This window comes from Rhinolophus ferrumequinum, chromosome 8 (genome assembly GCF_004115265.2).
Source record: "Rhinolophus ferrumequinum isolate MPI-CBG mRhiFer1 chromosome 8, mRhiFer1_v1.p, whole genome shotgun sequence".
In the NCBI taxonomy this organism is placed as follows: Eukaryota; Metazoa; Chordata; class Mammalia; order Chiroptera; family Rhinolophidae; genus Rhinolophus; species Rhinolophus ferrumequinum.
The window spans coordinates 49312683-49327319 of record NC_046291.1 but is presented as its reverse complement, the minus strand read 5'-3'; the positions used below and the strand labels follow the sequence as shown (position 1 = coordinate 49327319).

The following is a 14637-nucleotide window of genomic DNA, read 5'->3' as shown; positions in this document are numbered from 1 at the left end:
TGGGCCCAGGCCTCTCCTCTCCCGAGGACCTACAGCGGCAAGGGGCAAGTTGGCAGGGAAACCTCCACGCGAGCCCATTATGGATGTGCAAGGGCAATGGGGAACGCACCAAGGCCTCGAGGCTGCTGGCCCTCGCCGCCTGGCGCTGGGTTGAGGGCGCCCTGAGCAGCCGGGTCTTACCAGAGCGGCTGCGCCATTGTGTGCGCAGCTTCCCCACAGGTTCCGCGGCGGGGAAGGCCGCACAGAGGCGACGCTGGGCGGACAACTGGAGGTGGGGACGGGCCGGGTGTCGCTCTGAGCATTGGTCTCTGGGAGGTTCATCTCGTTTGCCTACGGGGAGCAAATGGCTCAGGTCTTGGCCAGCTCTGTTTTTTTCTTGTAAAGACCGCTTTGGGGGAGGTAGAGATCAGGGAGGTTGTGGGGGATCCTCCTGAGGCCTGAAGAAAGGGGTCAGGGCTGCAAGCCCGGGCTCATGGACGGCGGTCGTGGTGGCAGTTGTTTTGTCCAGACAATCAGATGTGAATTAAGGTAGGGTGGAGGTGAGGCAGATGGAATGGCCCACTGCAAAATGGGAGGTGGGGGTGGGAAAGAGATTAGGCTGATGGAGACTTTTCCCTGGCGACCAGGAGAAACTCAGGACCCAGCCTGGAGTGACGGGAGGAGACCCAATTGAGCTAGCCAGGGGGTGGGGAAGTTGCAGAGGAAAACGCCTGAAGAGTAGTCCTGGCCCCTGGAAAGGCGGTCAGAATGGGCGATTAAGTACATATTCTGCCTCCTACTGGTAGCTTTCAGCCTGATCCAGGGACCTGACAGAAAAAAAATCCACCTCACATGCAATCATTAACTTAATCATTCACTTGTATCATTTCTTTGTACAGCTTTGCAATGAGAGAGCAAGGGAGAGAATATAGCACAAGTCCTTTCCCCGTGCTGCAGCCCCAAGCTCAGTCCCCACCACAGACACATCAGCTAAATTGGTTTTCCAGGCCCCAGAGGCTGCTAACCTTCACATTCTTTGAATTTCTATAGTAAGAAGTATTAAAGGATAGCGATTCCCTATACTGACTACTCGGCCCTTCTCCCTCCCCCAATCTGTACCAGCTGACTGACCCTTGAATGAAGCGCATCTTCTCAGCCAGCAGGCTTGGGAGCCTAGGCTCTCCATCTGTTGAGGTTTTTCAATAGGGAGGGTGAAGAGGATGTGTGTGTGGGTGTATGTTTGAATAACAAAGAGGGAACCCAACATTCGACTAAAGTTTTTCTCTGCTTGAACTAGGGAAGCCAGAAGCTTGTTTACACCTTCAGTCTTCAAGGGACAGTCCTGTTTTGACTTTATCTGGAGAATTAGTTGAAACTTCCTCCTGAAGCCAAGAATTAGTTAGTCCCAGTAACAGATCTAGGAAAGTCCTCTTCTTCTGGGAGTTCTTGGCATCTGGGAGTCCTTCTTTCAGAAACTGAAAGAAAAGAATAGAGTGAACAGAAGTTTGTGAGTATTAAATAAAAATAAAGAGGGGCAGAAGGCTCCCTAGTCCCTACTGGCCTACAACCTGATGACTTGAGGGCACTGCCCCTTCCCAGGGAGGGTACAGCGAGGGCCTGGGTGAGCAGACCTATCCCTAGACACATCAGGCACTGGGAGCTGAGACGGAGTTACTTACCAGCCATGCCCTCACACCACCTTTGAGGACTGGGTCATTTAGATCTCTTGTAAAAGGCCTGGAAGGAGAGAGAAAAGATTGGGTAGATGAACCATCCGCACTTCCTGCATTGATGGTGCTGGCTGGTACTGGGGAGGATCATCACAGAGACTGAAATCTTAGTTCTCATCGTTCCCTTGTCTTCCACTCCAGCTACAAATGCCCCCCATCTTTGGTGGCCAAATGCATTCATATAATTGGCCTACAGCCTATGCAAACATTTCCCTCAAATCTCATACCCACCTCGGCAAGTTGGAAAAGTACAAAGACAGTCCAAAGAACTAATTTCAGGCCAGGTTTCCACACATGAACGAAGAGTCAGGGTCAATGGATGTCCAATCGTTTGTAGTAGCAGAAGCAGGTAAATGGTCCCCACGAGATATTGCGTAAGTCTTCTTATCCTAGTTCTTATGGCAAAATGTATTGGCTGATCCCTATAGGTAGTTTGGATCACTTTTATGGAAAAAATAATGTCTGGAAAATCATGAAAATAGTGTTTTAACATTAGTAAGAGCCCAAGGAGGAGATCTTAATTTAAATCTGGATTCATGGAGAACCTTGGTACAAATGAAATGTTTTTGCTGGGGGAGCAGGCCTCAAACCAGGTCAAGAGGACGTGTTGGGCCAGGGCCTTTTTGAAAGAAGGAAGAGCATCCTGACTTATAAGGAGATAGGGAGAAGGCCTTTTGAGGGCTGTTTGTTCAAAGTGGCGCCCTACAAATACCACATCACTCCTCACCTCCTCAGCAAGGGCCAAGCAGGGAAACTGGGTCCAATGAGCTGACCTTAAGGAAGTGGCAGAGCTGGCACCAACCTTCCTGCCCTCCCCACCCCCACCCCATCTGTTGTCCCTTGGGGCAGCAAGAAGCCATCTTGGCCCCACAGGCAGAGAACACACAAAGGAAGCCCCCACCCGTTCTCTGACCAGGGACACTCTGGGGAGGAGGCTGGTGGGACCCCGTGTCGAAGCACCTCCCTCCCCTGCGGGGAACAATAGCCAGCGGTCGGGCAGTAGCGCGCAGCACAAAGGCCAGCTCAGGCCTTGCCACCATGTGACACGCGCTTGCTGGAGCTCTCCCAGCCAGCCCCGCGGCAGGGCGCAGTCGGCAAAGCCAGGCTGAGGTTGGGGGTGGGTGGGTGTTCGTGAAACCACCTGGAACACTTCGGACAAACGGGGAGTTAATCACCCAACCCCCTGGCGGCCACGTCCCCTCTCGCCAGAAAGAAGGTCTGGAGAGGAGAATGGGTGAATGATTTCTCTGCGTGTGTCTAGGGTGAGGAGCGGGAGAGGTTAGTCCTATTAAGAGTTCATCAATCACCCGGTGTGCACTTTTCGCTCGACAGCGGTTGTTCCTCCTTCAGAGCAAGTCTGGGCCAGCTGGGAACCGACCAGAAACCGCAGGCGGAGGAGAAGCAGGCATGCAGGGTGAGCGCCAACCCAGGGCGCGACCCGCCACTCCGCACTGGCTCACTGGTAGCCCGCAGCCCGGCCAGCACGCTGCTGTGCCAGGCCGGAAAGAAATACCGGCCTGTCACCTCCTCACACCGTGGCCAGCACTGCTTCGCGCCAGCCTAGCCCTGGGACCACTCAGGGTGCCCAGTGCCCCCCTGACATGCTGGCCCCAACCCCAGCCCTTGACCCTAAGTGATTCTGCACCCCCCGAACCCCCACACCTCCTGCTTGCCCAAGGGACACCCTTAAATGCTGCTCTAACCTCCCCCCACCAAGGGCCAAATTCATCTCTGAAGACAGGACAAGAAAAATCCCAATAGGTTAGAAGGGTCTTGCAGATACTGTTTTATTTAAGAGTTTAAAAAAGATGTCCCCAGGGACTAGAATTCAGGGGAGCTGCAGAACTAGTTTAGTTCTCCTATTTATCTGCAGGAGTATTTGTGTGGGAGGAAGCAGCATAAGACCACTATTGAACTTGGAACTAAACTTGAATTCCACTTAAAATAACAATATATACTTAAAACAGCAACCACGATGACATGACTTTCCTCTCTTTTTTGATGTGATACCAGGACAAGAGTATTTAGAAAAAAAATTTTAATTGAGGTATAATTAATATATAACATCATATCACTTTCAGTATAACAAAATGATTTGACAATTTGTATACACCACAAAACAGATCACCACAGTAAGTCTAGTTAACATCCATCACCATACATAGTTACAATTTTTTTCTTGTGATGAGAACTTTTAAGATTTATTCTCTTAGCAACTTTCAAATATGAAATACAGTATTATTATAGTCACTGTGCTGTATGTACTGTTTTTACTTCAATTCTTTTGGGTTCATTTTAAAAACACCATAAAGGGATAGACTGCAAGTTTGGAGGGTGGGGGTCAGTCAGCCTGGGTGAGCGGGTGGGGAAGCATTCTTCTACTCCCTCTTGAGTGGTACCTACTGTCCTCTTTGTAAATTCTAAGGAAGTTCCAGGCTGCTTCCTTTTACCTTTTTATTTTTTTCTGAGTGCTACCAGGTGAAAATTTTCTGAAGTTAGTTAAATACGTTGCCTCAGCTTATAGGAAAGAGTCTCTAAAGGACAGAAAGTCCCAGCTTTCTCCCGGCTTCCTCAGTCCTCTTCTCTCTCATAATCCTCTGGGGTGGAAATTAACTTGCTTTGGAGAAATGTTCTACTGTCAGTTTGCTTCAGATATATATATATATATATATATATATATATATATATATATATATATATATATATGCTGAAGCCTTGCACAGTGTCCTGAACTCTCTGAGCAATTAAGATACTTGTCCTATTGTCCTTGGTTCAGAATCTGTCTCTCTCTTTCCTTGCCTTTCCACCAATATCTACTGAACAGCTCCTAGATGCACTATGCTTGGCCTTGGCATACAAAAACGAGTCACTAATGGTGTGTTCCCCTCTAGCTACTGGGGGAGAAAAAGAATTAATCTTAAAACAGTGTGACAGACACTGCAACGGAGGTGTGGCCAAAATGTTCCTGGAATAAAGAGCTGGCACCACTAACAGTATCTTTTTTGACAGTAGTGTCAAAAAAGCCTTCTCAGAGGAGGTTGAATTTGGGTCCTTAAGGATAAGAGTTCTTTAGGTCCAGGAAGGAGGGCTGGACCAAGTGGAGAAAGCAGCACATACAAAAGCAGGGAGGGAAGAAAGAGCAAGGTCTGAACTTGGAACAAGGAGAATAGTTTGAAGTAGAGCATCTGGCTGGAAAATAGGTGGTAGAAGGACCATAGAAAAGAGTCTGGACTAAGTCTGTAGGTAATGGGGAGCCACTGAAGGTTATAAGCTGGGATGTGAGGTTATCTGTTTGGAAAGCTAACTCTTGGGGCTACTGTGTCTGATTGGAGAAAGGAGAGATAGGAGGCAAGAAGAAGAAAGGAGGCTGCTGCAATAATCCAGCCTAGAGAGGAACTAACATAATATGGATGAAGAGGAGAGACATTTAGGAGGAAGAATTCACAGGGCTTGGTGATCAATTGGATGAGTGAAAGAGGAGTTGTGGATGTTAATCCCTAGGTTTCTATTTTGAGGGCCTTAGTGGGTAGTCAGGTCTTTCACCAAAATGAATAGAGGAGGGGGAATAGAAGACTTTGCAGGGGAAACTAATGAGTTCAATGTTAGGTCTACATTGTGTTTTCTGCTTTGCTAACTGATACATTGTGTGATCCTAAGCAATTCACTTAATCTTTCTGGCTTCAATTTCATCATCAATGAAACAGTCAGTAAAGATATCTATCTCATAAGTTTATCATTAGAGCAGTGTGTGTGTGTGTGTGTGTGTGTGTGTGTGTGTGTTGTGTTAGGTACTATAGTCACCAGGTCCAAGTGAGTGTCCTATATAAAGCTCAAACCTAAGGAAAACATCCTTTTACCCACACTACGATGATCAATACTTAGGTCCTTGGTGGTCAGTGAGAAATAAGCCTCAGGAAAATTAAAAACAACACCCTTTTGCTTCCCAGATATTGAATCCAAGCTAATGCTTAAGACTAGGTCAGATCAGATTGCTAATCAGAGCCCCTCTGCTTCTGGAGGGTAGTCTCCAGGGGACACATGCAGAAAGATGGTCTTGGTATGAGACCACTAAATAGGAGACCTCTTAGCAAATGTCAGAAAGCTTCTGTGCGTTTTTATATCACGTATCTTTTGGGGAATGCTCGGAGCCACACACTCTCTTTGAACCTCCTTAAGCTTCCCTTAAGGAGTGTAAGTAGTGGCATAGTGTAGTATAGGAAAAAGTGTTGCGCCTCTGACCTTGGCCATTTACCCTGCGTGTGACTACAAGTTGCTTATCTTTTCTGTGTCAGTATTACCATCTGTAACATAGAATTATGGAAGGATCAAATTAGATAAGGGAAAATGACATTTCTGGAGATCCTATAAGGGTAAGTAACAGGTTATCAGATTGGCAAAAATAAAAAACTCTAATTCCCCTGACTTGGCAAAGGTGTGACGAAACAGGAATTCTCATTTGTTGCTGGCAGAAGTGTAAATTGATTCACTTCCATGGAGAACAATTTGGCAATATGTATCAAAACTGCCAGCGCACATACTTTTGACTAATTTCTATGTCTAGGAATTTTTCTAATAGGTAAAAACGTGTACATGTGTATGTAATAGCAAAAGACTGAAAATAAGCTAAAGGTCCATTAATAAGGGACTGGGTCAATAAGTTGTGGTAAATGCATACAGTAGAACAGCACGAAGTTATAAAAATAAACCAGGAAGTCCTGTATGCATTTATATGAAATGATCTTCAAGATACAATAGGGAGAAAAGCATGGTGCAAAAGAGTCAATCTGATATGCTATTGTTTGTGTAAAAAATGTGGAGGTGTGTGTATGTGTATAAAGTATCTCTGGAAAGATATATAAGAAACTCATAAAACTGGCTGCTTATATGAAGGGGAACAAGGTGCCTGGGGAACAGATTGGACAAAGACTCTCACTGATACCCTTTTGTACCCTTTGAAACTTGAACCATGTACATTTAAATTTATCATCTATTTAAAAAATAAAGGAGGAAAAAAAAAAGATCAGTACAAGTGTAACTGACCTGGGTGTCTCTTGTGTCTTCACACACGTCCTTATTTGTATTTGCTCTATCCAGCTACATTAATCTTGGGACACTTCTTGTTTTGTCCCCCCACTCCCTAACCCCCAGAGCCCTGATGCTGATCAAGCTCAGCAGGAAATGAGGAGATCCTCTACTCTCGCCTGGTGGTGGTGGTGATGGAGGGGGTGGTGACCCAGGCCCATCACTGCCCTCTCTTGCAGGAGTAGCTCAAGGTGGGTTCTCAGAAGTCTGGGGCACAAGTTTAGCAAAAGGAGGGCAGTCGGCTTCTCAGTTAGCCACGCCGGCTGTATGGTCTTCCAGAAATGAGGGTGCCTCCTTGATCACTGCTCTGCTTGCTTAGCATGGAGGCTGCCACACTGCAGAGGAGGGGCTGCCTTACTCCCTGATTTTTGCAGACTGTGGAAAGGCAACAGACTGGTGAGTCAGAGACCCAAGTTGGTTCCCTCATTTTTGCAGGATGGCTTTGCCTTTCAACCTCTGAGTAAAGTGACTTCTCTCTAAAATGAGGGATTTGATGTCACTTACCCCTAAGGGGCCTTCTAGCGTCGACATCTTAGGCTGTGAAAAGTCAGCCTTTAGCCAGGGAAGGAGTTACAGCCTAAGCCAAGGGAATTTCACCCTCTCTGGATCCCTGAGACTCAAATGCTCCTTCCAGACCATTTGGGGGAGGTAGAAAGAAATGAGGGTTGGCTCCTTCCTCTTGAGATCCCTATTCCCACTCCTTTCCTCTTCCCATTGACTCAGGACCACTCTACATTTTCTCTGAAGAGACTGCGAGAGACAAATCCCTTTCACTTCCTACCCCACTGGCATCATCAAAGGTAAGTTAGGGAGGTGACAAGGAGAGCAGAAGTGAGCCCAGTCTACAAAGCACTATTTTGTCAGCAAAACTTGGGTAACTCCTGGTTACTTCTTAAGGATGTTTTCTAGAACTTCAACCCAACTAGACTTAAGTTTGACCTTGAAATTGACCTCTCTGCCTCTACTACTCAATAGGCTTCTGGATACTCTTCAGGTATACTCATGTTCCAGCTAGCCATGAGCTCTCACCACGGTGGTTTCAGCCCCCACCACCCCAATCACCCGTCTTTCCCCACACTGATTCCCCCTAACCTAGCTCCTAAAGCAGAAATACTCAAAGTGTGGTTCCTAAGAACCTTGCTTTACAATCACCCATGATGCTTATTAAAAATAAAGACTCCTCAGTCAGACCTATTGGATTGAAATCCCTACACTTTTAAATAAGCTTCTAGGGTGATTCCTACCCACATGAAGTGCTTTGGGGAGTGAATAATCTAAGGATATCCTTTACCCAATATGAGTCATGGTGAAGATACACCATTCTGTCCATTCTTTATTTCTGTGCAACAAACATTTACTGAATGCCTGCTGTGTGACAGGCACAAGGTTGATCCATGAGCCTTTCATTTACAAAGGTCTCAGGAAAAGGCACAACACTCTAAACTGTTTTCCTCAGAGAGAGTCATGTTATCAGACTTCCCATAGGTTTAGAATTACTGTCCTTAGGATCACTTTCATCTCCATCTCCACCCTGGGATGACTAAAGGATGCTGCAGAGAACTGCAAATCTTGCTTACGAGAAAAGACACCCCCACCTCCTTTTACCCCAAACAAGCAAGAGCCTTTCTAGGCTTTGGGGCTGTGGAGTCAAGAGTTTGCATGTACTCAAGTGTTTCCAAGGGGTAACATGGCAGGCCTGTGGAGAGGGATTCCAAGACACTTCTTAGGAACAACTGTAAACACACAGAAGACCAGACTGCCACCCTCCATCACTTCTGTCTGCAGAAAAGAAGCTTGTCTTGCAAATAGGAGAGAAACGTAGTCATGGGGGGTGGGCAGGGGGTGGCTGCTTTGGTGAGCAGCACGGGAGAGATTTCAAAGCATTCCTACATCAAACACAACCTGGCAATCAGGCCCCACTGCTGTCACCTCCTGCTGAGAACTCATAGCACCAGGACATAGCAGGGCAAGTGACCCTCGGGAATTCATGACTTGAACAAGCAATAAAATCAGTAAGACATTTCTCCCACGCCCTGTGAACATGTAGGAGACAAACTTGAAAGTTACTTAAAATATCCTATATTCACATCTTTCTACATGCACGTTCTCCAATAATATCTTCTGATATTTCCTTAGGAAATTACAATACTTCTGGAGTAGATTTATTAAAATTCTTCTGGAGTAGATTTATAGTATAGCTAAGACCTGTGCCAGAAATGAATTCATTGTTCCTTTGGTTTGTGGATATTTTTCCCCCCAGCGGAACCATCCCCTAACAAAATATTCTAACATAGGTCCTTGGCAAACATTTGTTGAATCTGAGTCTGAGATGACCAGAGTCTTGACTGCTAACCTGAGCAAGCTAAGAACGAGTCCAGGAGTGGAGATGACAACTCTGAGCCCCAAGGTGTAGGATATGCCAAAGACTGGGAGATTCAAAGGAGGTAGAGAGACGGAATGTAGCTTTTTGTATGCAATTAGCAGGGAACTGCTATTGGGTCTGAACAAATAGTGAACACCTTACCCACAGTTTTGAAAACAAAACAATACAATTTAAAAAATGTCTTTAAAAAAGTCTCTTTTAGAATAGTTTCTTCCCTCAGCAAAAGCTCATCCAAAATTTTGCTTCAGGAACATAGTGCAGATAGATAGCTCACAAGTACATGAAAATCAATGCTTAATTGTGATAGCAAGGACCCAACTTTTGTCCCAAATGTTTGGCAACAAAAACTTGGTCCTTGTTGCAATGAAGATTGCCAAGGTACCTAGGCTGCCTTGTTTTTACATGAAACCTTAGAGAAAAGGCCCCTAATTTGATAGGTTTTGGTCAGACTTTCCAGACAGTCAGGCTGGGTTTTCTGTCCTACATCCTGGGTTGCAGCCAGCTTGACGTCTTCTTCAGAGAGGTTTATAAGGCTACTACTATTCCTTCATGACCCGCTGGGGCCTCTGGGCCTAGAAATTGTGATTAAATGAGTACCTTTTGAGAGAGGGCCTCATACTTTTGAGATAGGAGTGTAAGAGCTGGGTCATTATGCTGGTAAAAACTGGCTCTTAAAGTCTAGCCAGGGGTGGCTGTGGGGGCACTGTAAACTTAGCAGAATCTGACTTGCTGATACTTTTTCATTAAGAGTGCAGAGGGAGGACAGTGAAGAAATGCGTCTACATATGAAGCCTGAGCTAGTTCTGAAGAGCTCTATTATTTCCTGACCAGGATGTTAGAGAAGAGCCTTTATTTTTCTCTTTTAAAAAACTATTTAGGCTCTTTGTCACCTGATTGGCTACAGGAGAAAACTGCAGTAGCAACATCAAGTTTGAAGGGCTATTTTCAGCATAGGATTCTCCAAGAATTCTAGCAGTGCAGGAACCCCAGACTCCTTTAGCTTTGTTCCTAGCTGTCTACCCTCTACCTACCCTCTCCCATCATGGCTCAACCCTCCCCCATCATGGCTCAACTTCGGTCTCACCAGCAGTCACACTTTTGGTGTGGTTTTGTTTATTCACAAGTTCACATCCCTGTAAGGAACTGGCTCCCTGGACTGTGATGGCTCCTATTTTCCAGACTTCCTTAGAATGGAATTTTAGGCAAGAGCCCAATCGCTCTTTCATGACAACTGGATCAGTAAAACAATAATAAAACCTCGGTCACCATAACTCAGAGGCTGTAATAGATCAAGTTCTCAAGGGCACTTGAAAAGCCAAGAGTAGACTCTTTATTCACACAGAGTTTTAAGAAACCATCCTCCTTCATTATTACTGTGTGTAAATAACATTTATGTGTTTGTTTTTTTCCTACAGCCCCAAAGAGAGAAACATTAAATGTCCAAGGAAGTTGGAAAGTGTGTCAGTGTAAGCTTGTCTTTGTAACCCTTCTACTCTTCATTTCCTGTGCCAACTGCACTTTTATTTCCCGTCTCTCTACACTCAGTAAACAAAACCATATTATCAAGGGAAAGACTTGAGCCCATTAACATCGTGAGCCCTCAGATTTCACTCGCAAGAGACCACGCAGCACTTATCTGATGGAACAGAAGCTTTAATTGCTTCGAGGCACAAGCCTGTCCAAACCTCTCAGATCTGACCCACCCCTGGGAAGCTTTCGCGCCCTGGAGCCAAACGCCTGGGAGAAAGCGTGCCCAGCAGCGCGGTATCTGCCAGCCTCCTAGATCAACCAGCGAGCGCTCCGTCACAAGGGCAGATTCTTTATTTTGACAACCTAATCAGAGGGCAAAATCAGCTAAACTTCCGAACACGGCAGAAACTTCATCTTCTTTTCAAATCACAACCTGGCACTCCAACATTCGCACTTCTGCCGCCACAGACGGAAGGAGTGGAAGGAGCCGAAGCGAATGCTGAGAAGTCAAGTGAGAATCTAATCTAAAAGTGAAAAATTTTCGCGCCCCAGATATTCAGCACCTACAGCATAACATTTAGTACCACAGATCGGAGGGGAGGTGGGAAGTCAACCTCAGCTTCAGGTTTAGGAGAGAACACCAGTACCAAGAAAACCAAAAGAGCATAGGACGCAGAGAAAAAAAGGAATAACAACCTTCCCAGGGGAAAGGCTGGGAGAAGTCCCGACCGCCAAGCTCCGCGCTCGCTTTTTAACCCCTTCCACACCGCGACGCCCACAACCCGCACCTGAGGGACTAGCCACCCCGGATCCAGAACAAGCGCTTGCCCTCTCCATCCTCTCGCCCTTACCCGAGGGACCAGTTTTGCCTTTCTCCCCCCACCTCGCCCAATACCTGTCTGGGGAGCAGGCAGGCGTTTCAGGCTCGCGCCCCGCGTTCTTAGCCCGCCCTTCCCCAGGCTGCCCCTAGGCAATGCTGGCTCTCCCCGGGGCCGGGGTCTCTGGGCGGCGGCCTCCCGCAGATTCCGCAAAGTTGGCAGCGGGGTAGGCGCGTGGAGTTCGGGGCCGTGCGGGGAAGACGCCCATTGGCCTACCGGAGCCACGTGGCCACCCCCGCCTCTATATTAAGCCACTATTTACCTCGGACTCGGCTCGCTCGCTATGGCTCAGCGAGGGCATCTCGGGTAGGGAGGAAAGGCGGAGCGGCGCAGCCCGGCCCTGGCCCGCGCGCTCGGGTAGGTGAGGCGGGACCATGAGCTCCTACCTGGAGTACGTGTCGTGCGGCAGCGGCGGGGGCGGCGGCGGCGGCGGCGGCGGCGGCGACCTGCTCAGCTTCGCGCCCAAGTTTCGCTGCGCCGACGCCCGGCCCGTGGCCCTGCAGCCCGCCTTCCCCCTGGGCAGCGGTGACGGAGCCTTCGTTAGCTGCCTGCCCCTGGCCGCCGCCCGACGCGCACCTTCATCTCCGACAGTCCCCGCACCGCCCCCCGCACCCCCGTATGCGCCTTGCACCCTGGAAAGTGCCTACGAGCCGGGCGCCGCACCTGCTGCGGCGGGGGGCGCAGACTTTGTAGGGCCCGGGCCTGCATACGACTTCCCGTGCGCTCTGGGGCGGCCAGCAGACGACGGCGGGGCTCACGTCCACTACGCCACCTCGGCCGTCTTCTCGGGTGGCGGCTCCGTGCTTCTCAGCGGCCAGGCAGATTACGCGGCCTTCAGCGAGCCCGGCCCCTTCCCGGCGTGTCTCAAAGAGCCTGCCGACGGCCACTCCGGGGCCTTCCAGACCGCTTCCCCGGCCCCTGGCGCCTACCCCAAGTCCGCCTCCCCAGCCTCGGGCCTCCCCTCCGCCTTCAGCACGTTCGAGTGGATGAAAGTGAAGAGGAACGCCCCTAAAAAAAGTAAGTACTTGAGCCACGCAATGACGCCCCTGGGGTTGGGGAGCGAGCCTCCTCCAAGCATTGTGCTGGGAGAATTTTGCAGCCGTCCCTCTAGACGGCGGTTCGGGTTTTATGGAGGAAACGCGTCCCCAGGCGTTATTAAAGCCGGCAAATTCCAAGGAGCGTGCTCCGAATACAAGCTCGGAAGATGTGCCAGGCCTAGAGAACATTCCAGGAAGGGGCTCTCCGTGGAGCGTTTATCTTGGCAGAACTGTGTTCATTAGGACCCAGGAGGGCTGCGCTGTGACTTTGTAACTGTAGCCCTACCGCTCGTCCGGTGTTGGGTCTCCGCGTCCTCTCGCCCCGCTGACGCCCTGTCTTTACGTTGCAGGCAAACTCTCAGAATATGGAGCCGCTAGTCCCTCCAGCTCAATCCGCACGAATTTCAGCACCAAACAACTGACAGAACTAGAGAAAGAATTTCATTTCAATAAGTACTTAACTCGAGCCCGACGCATCGAGATAGCCAACTCCTTGCAGCTGAATGACACCCAAGTCAAGATTTGGTTCCAGAACCGCAGGATGAAACAGAAGAAAAGAGAAAGAGAAGGGCTTCTATCCTCTGCCACACCTGTAGCTTCCCTCCATCTTCCCATCTCAGGAACGAGCCCCACCAAGTCCGGCAAGAGTCCTGGGAGCCCTTCTCAGGCCCAAGAGCCTTCATGAGGTTTAGCCTTGAGGCTATAAGAAACTTGGCCTGTACAAGTCATAGGCTACCGCCCCATCTAGACTTACTGGCTTTGTTTGGGATGGAGGTGGGCATGGACAGAAATTAATAGACGTTTCACCTGGGAAAGGAAGTATCTTAATTGGCTTCTGAGTTCCAGGCTGTGTGTGTACAGATATTAATTTGAGGTCTCTTAAGCCACTTGTGTGTATTATTTGTCTTATTGGGGAAAAGGTGCCCAGCTGCCAGCCCAGCCCTGCTGCTATGTTGCCTTAGTCACATGCAATTATTGGGTTTAGAGTGGCAAAGCATTAGTTGCTGAGCTCTGCCAACCCTCTTATGTGCTCAAAAGAGCATCTACCCAAAGTATTTCTGGTTTTAATTTAAAGGACAAGGCTATATGTATTTGCCTTCTTGAGATCCCCAAAGCTTATTAGGGTCTCCTTGATGTAGCTAAGCTGCTTCAACGATGATCTTCACATTTGCACTCCAGTTTTGTTTTTCTTTAAGAAGCAGTTTCTACCTCTCCATGTGCCTGAGTGAAGATACAATCACTGTTTAGTTAGTAGCTGAACAAATCCACAAAGTGGGTAAAGATTAGGACCTGAACTACACTTTGACATCAGTTACTCAAACTTGAATGTAAATATATACAGTATGTATATTTTTAAAAAGGTTTGCTTGCAATGAACATATATGACATTTAATGTCATAGCATGTAAAAGGTTTGAACTTTTTTTATAATAAAAATTACAGAATCTACTACGCTCTGCTTTTCCTCACCTTTCATTTTGATTATCTTTCTTTCATGTTGACTCGGTGTCTTTGGAACTTCGTGATTCTGCTGTGAGAATTTGTTTAGGTTGATACCCTTAAAAAATAACAAACAGCAAGTTAGGGACAATTATCTAAGCAGTTTTTAAGGGAGAAAGAAACTACTCTGCCAAATATCCAAAAAACCTAGGAAGTATTTCCTTACCGGAAATGTCGTATTTTATGGCGAATGTGTAACTCAAAGATTAGGTGCCCACTGTGGGAGTGTTGTAAAGCCAAGGAGACACTGCTGAGAGATCTCCGTGTTCTTTTGTCTTCTGGTCTCACAAAAGGAGGAGGAAGGGTGGCCTGAAGATTTTTGTAGTTGGTTAATGTTCTCTGAGAAAGGCAGCTGCACATCAAAGGTTCTCAATGGCTGAATGAATTCCCATTTCCAAAGTCAAGTATTATAAAGGAAGCTGGGAGAGGCCAGTAGTCAAGAGCTTTCCACTTCCTGTAACCCAGGTTGAGCATCTATCCGGCCTTACAAGAGATAGTACAGAGATGCCTTTCGTTTTTTGAAATGAAATAATTTCAAATGAATTCATAGGAGGAAGTACAAGCACACAATCTGAAAGT

The 14637-nt window shown here is 47.6% G+C and overlaps 1 protein-coding gene and 1 long non-coding RNA gene across 2 annotated transcripts; one reads left to right on the top strand and one right to left on the bottom strand.

Annotated features, from left to right (window-relative positions):
* Positions 1-9: 9 nt before the first annotated feature.
* Positions 10-11650, bottom strand: LOC117026154 (uncharacterized). Its single transcript, XR_004423711.1, has 3 exons — positions 11540-11650; positions 1941-2171; positions 10-1454 (listed from the first exon to the last, which is right to left on the bottom strand). It is a non-coding gene; the product is annotated as an uncharacterized LOC117026154 (long non-coding RNA).
* A 165-nt stretch (positions 11651-11815) lies between these two features.
* HOXD1 (homeobox D1) lies at positions 11816-13857 on the top strand. The gene is made up of 2 exons (XM_033112380.1): positions 11816-12539; positions 12910-13857. The coding sequence occupies exons 1-2, from the start codon at positions 11897-11899 to the stop codon at positions 13242-13244; spliced, it is 978 nt and encodes a 325-aa protein (XP_032968271.1). The 5' UTR covers positions 11816-11896; the 3' UTR covers positions 13245-13857.
* The last annotated feature ends 780 nt before the right edge of the window (positions 13858-14637 follow it).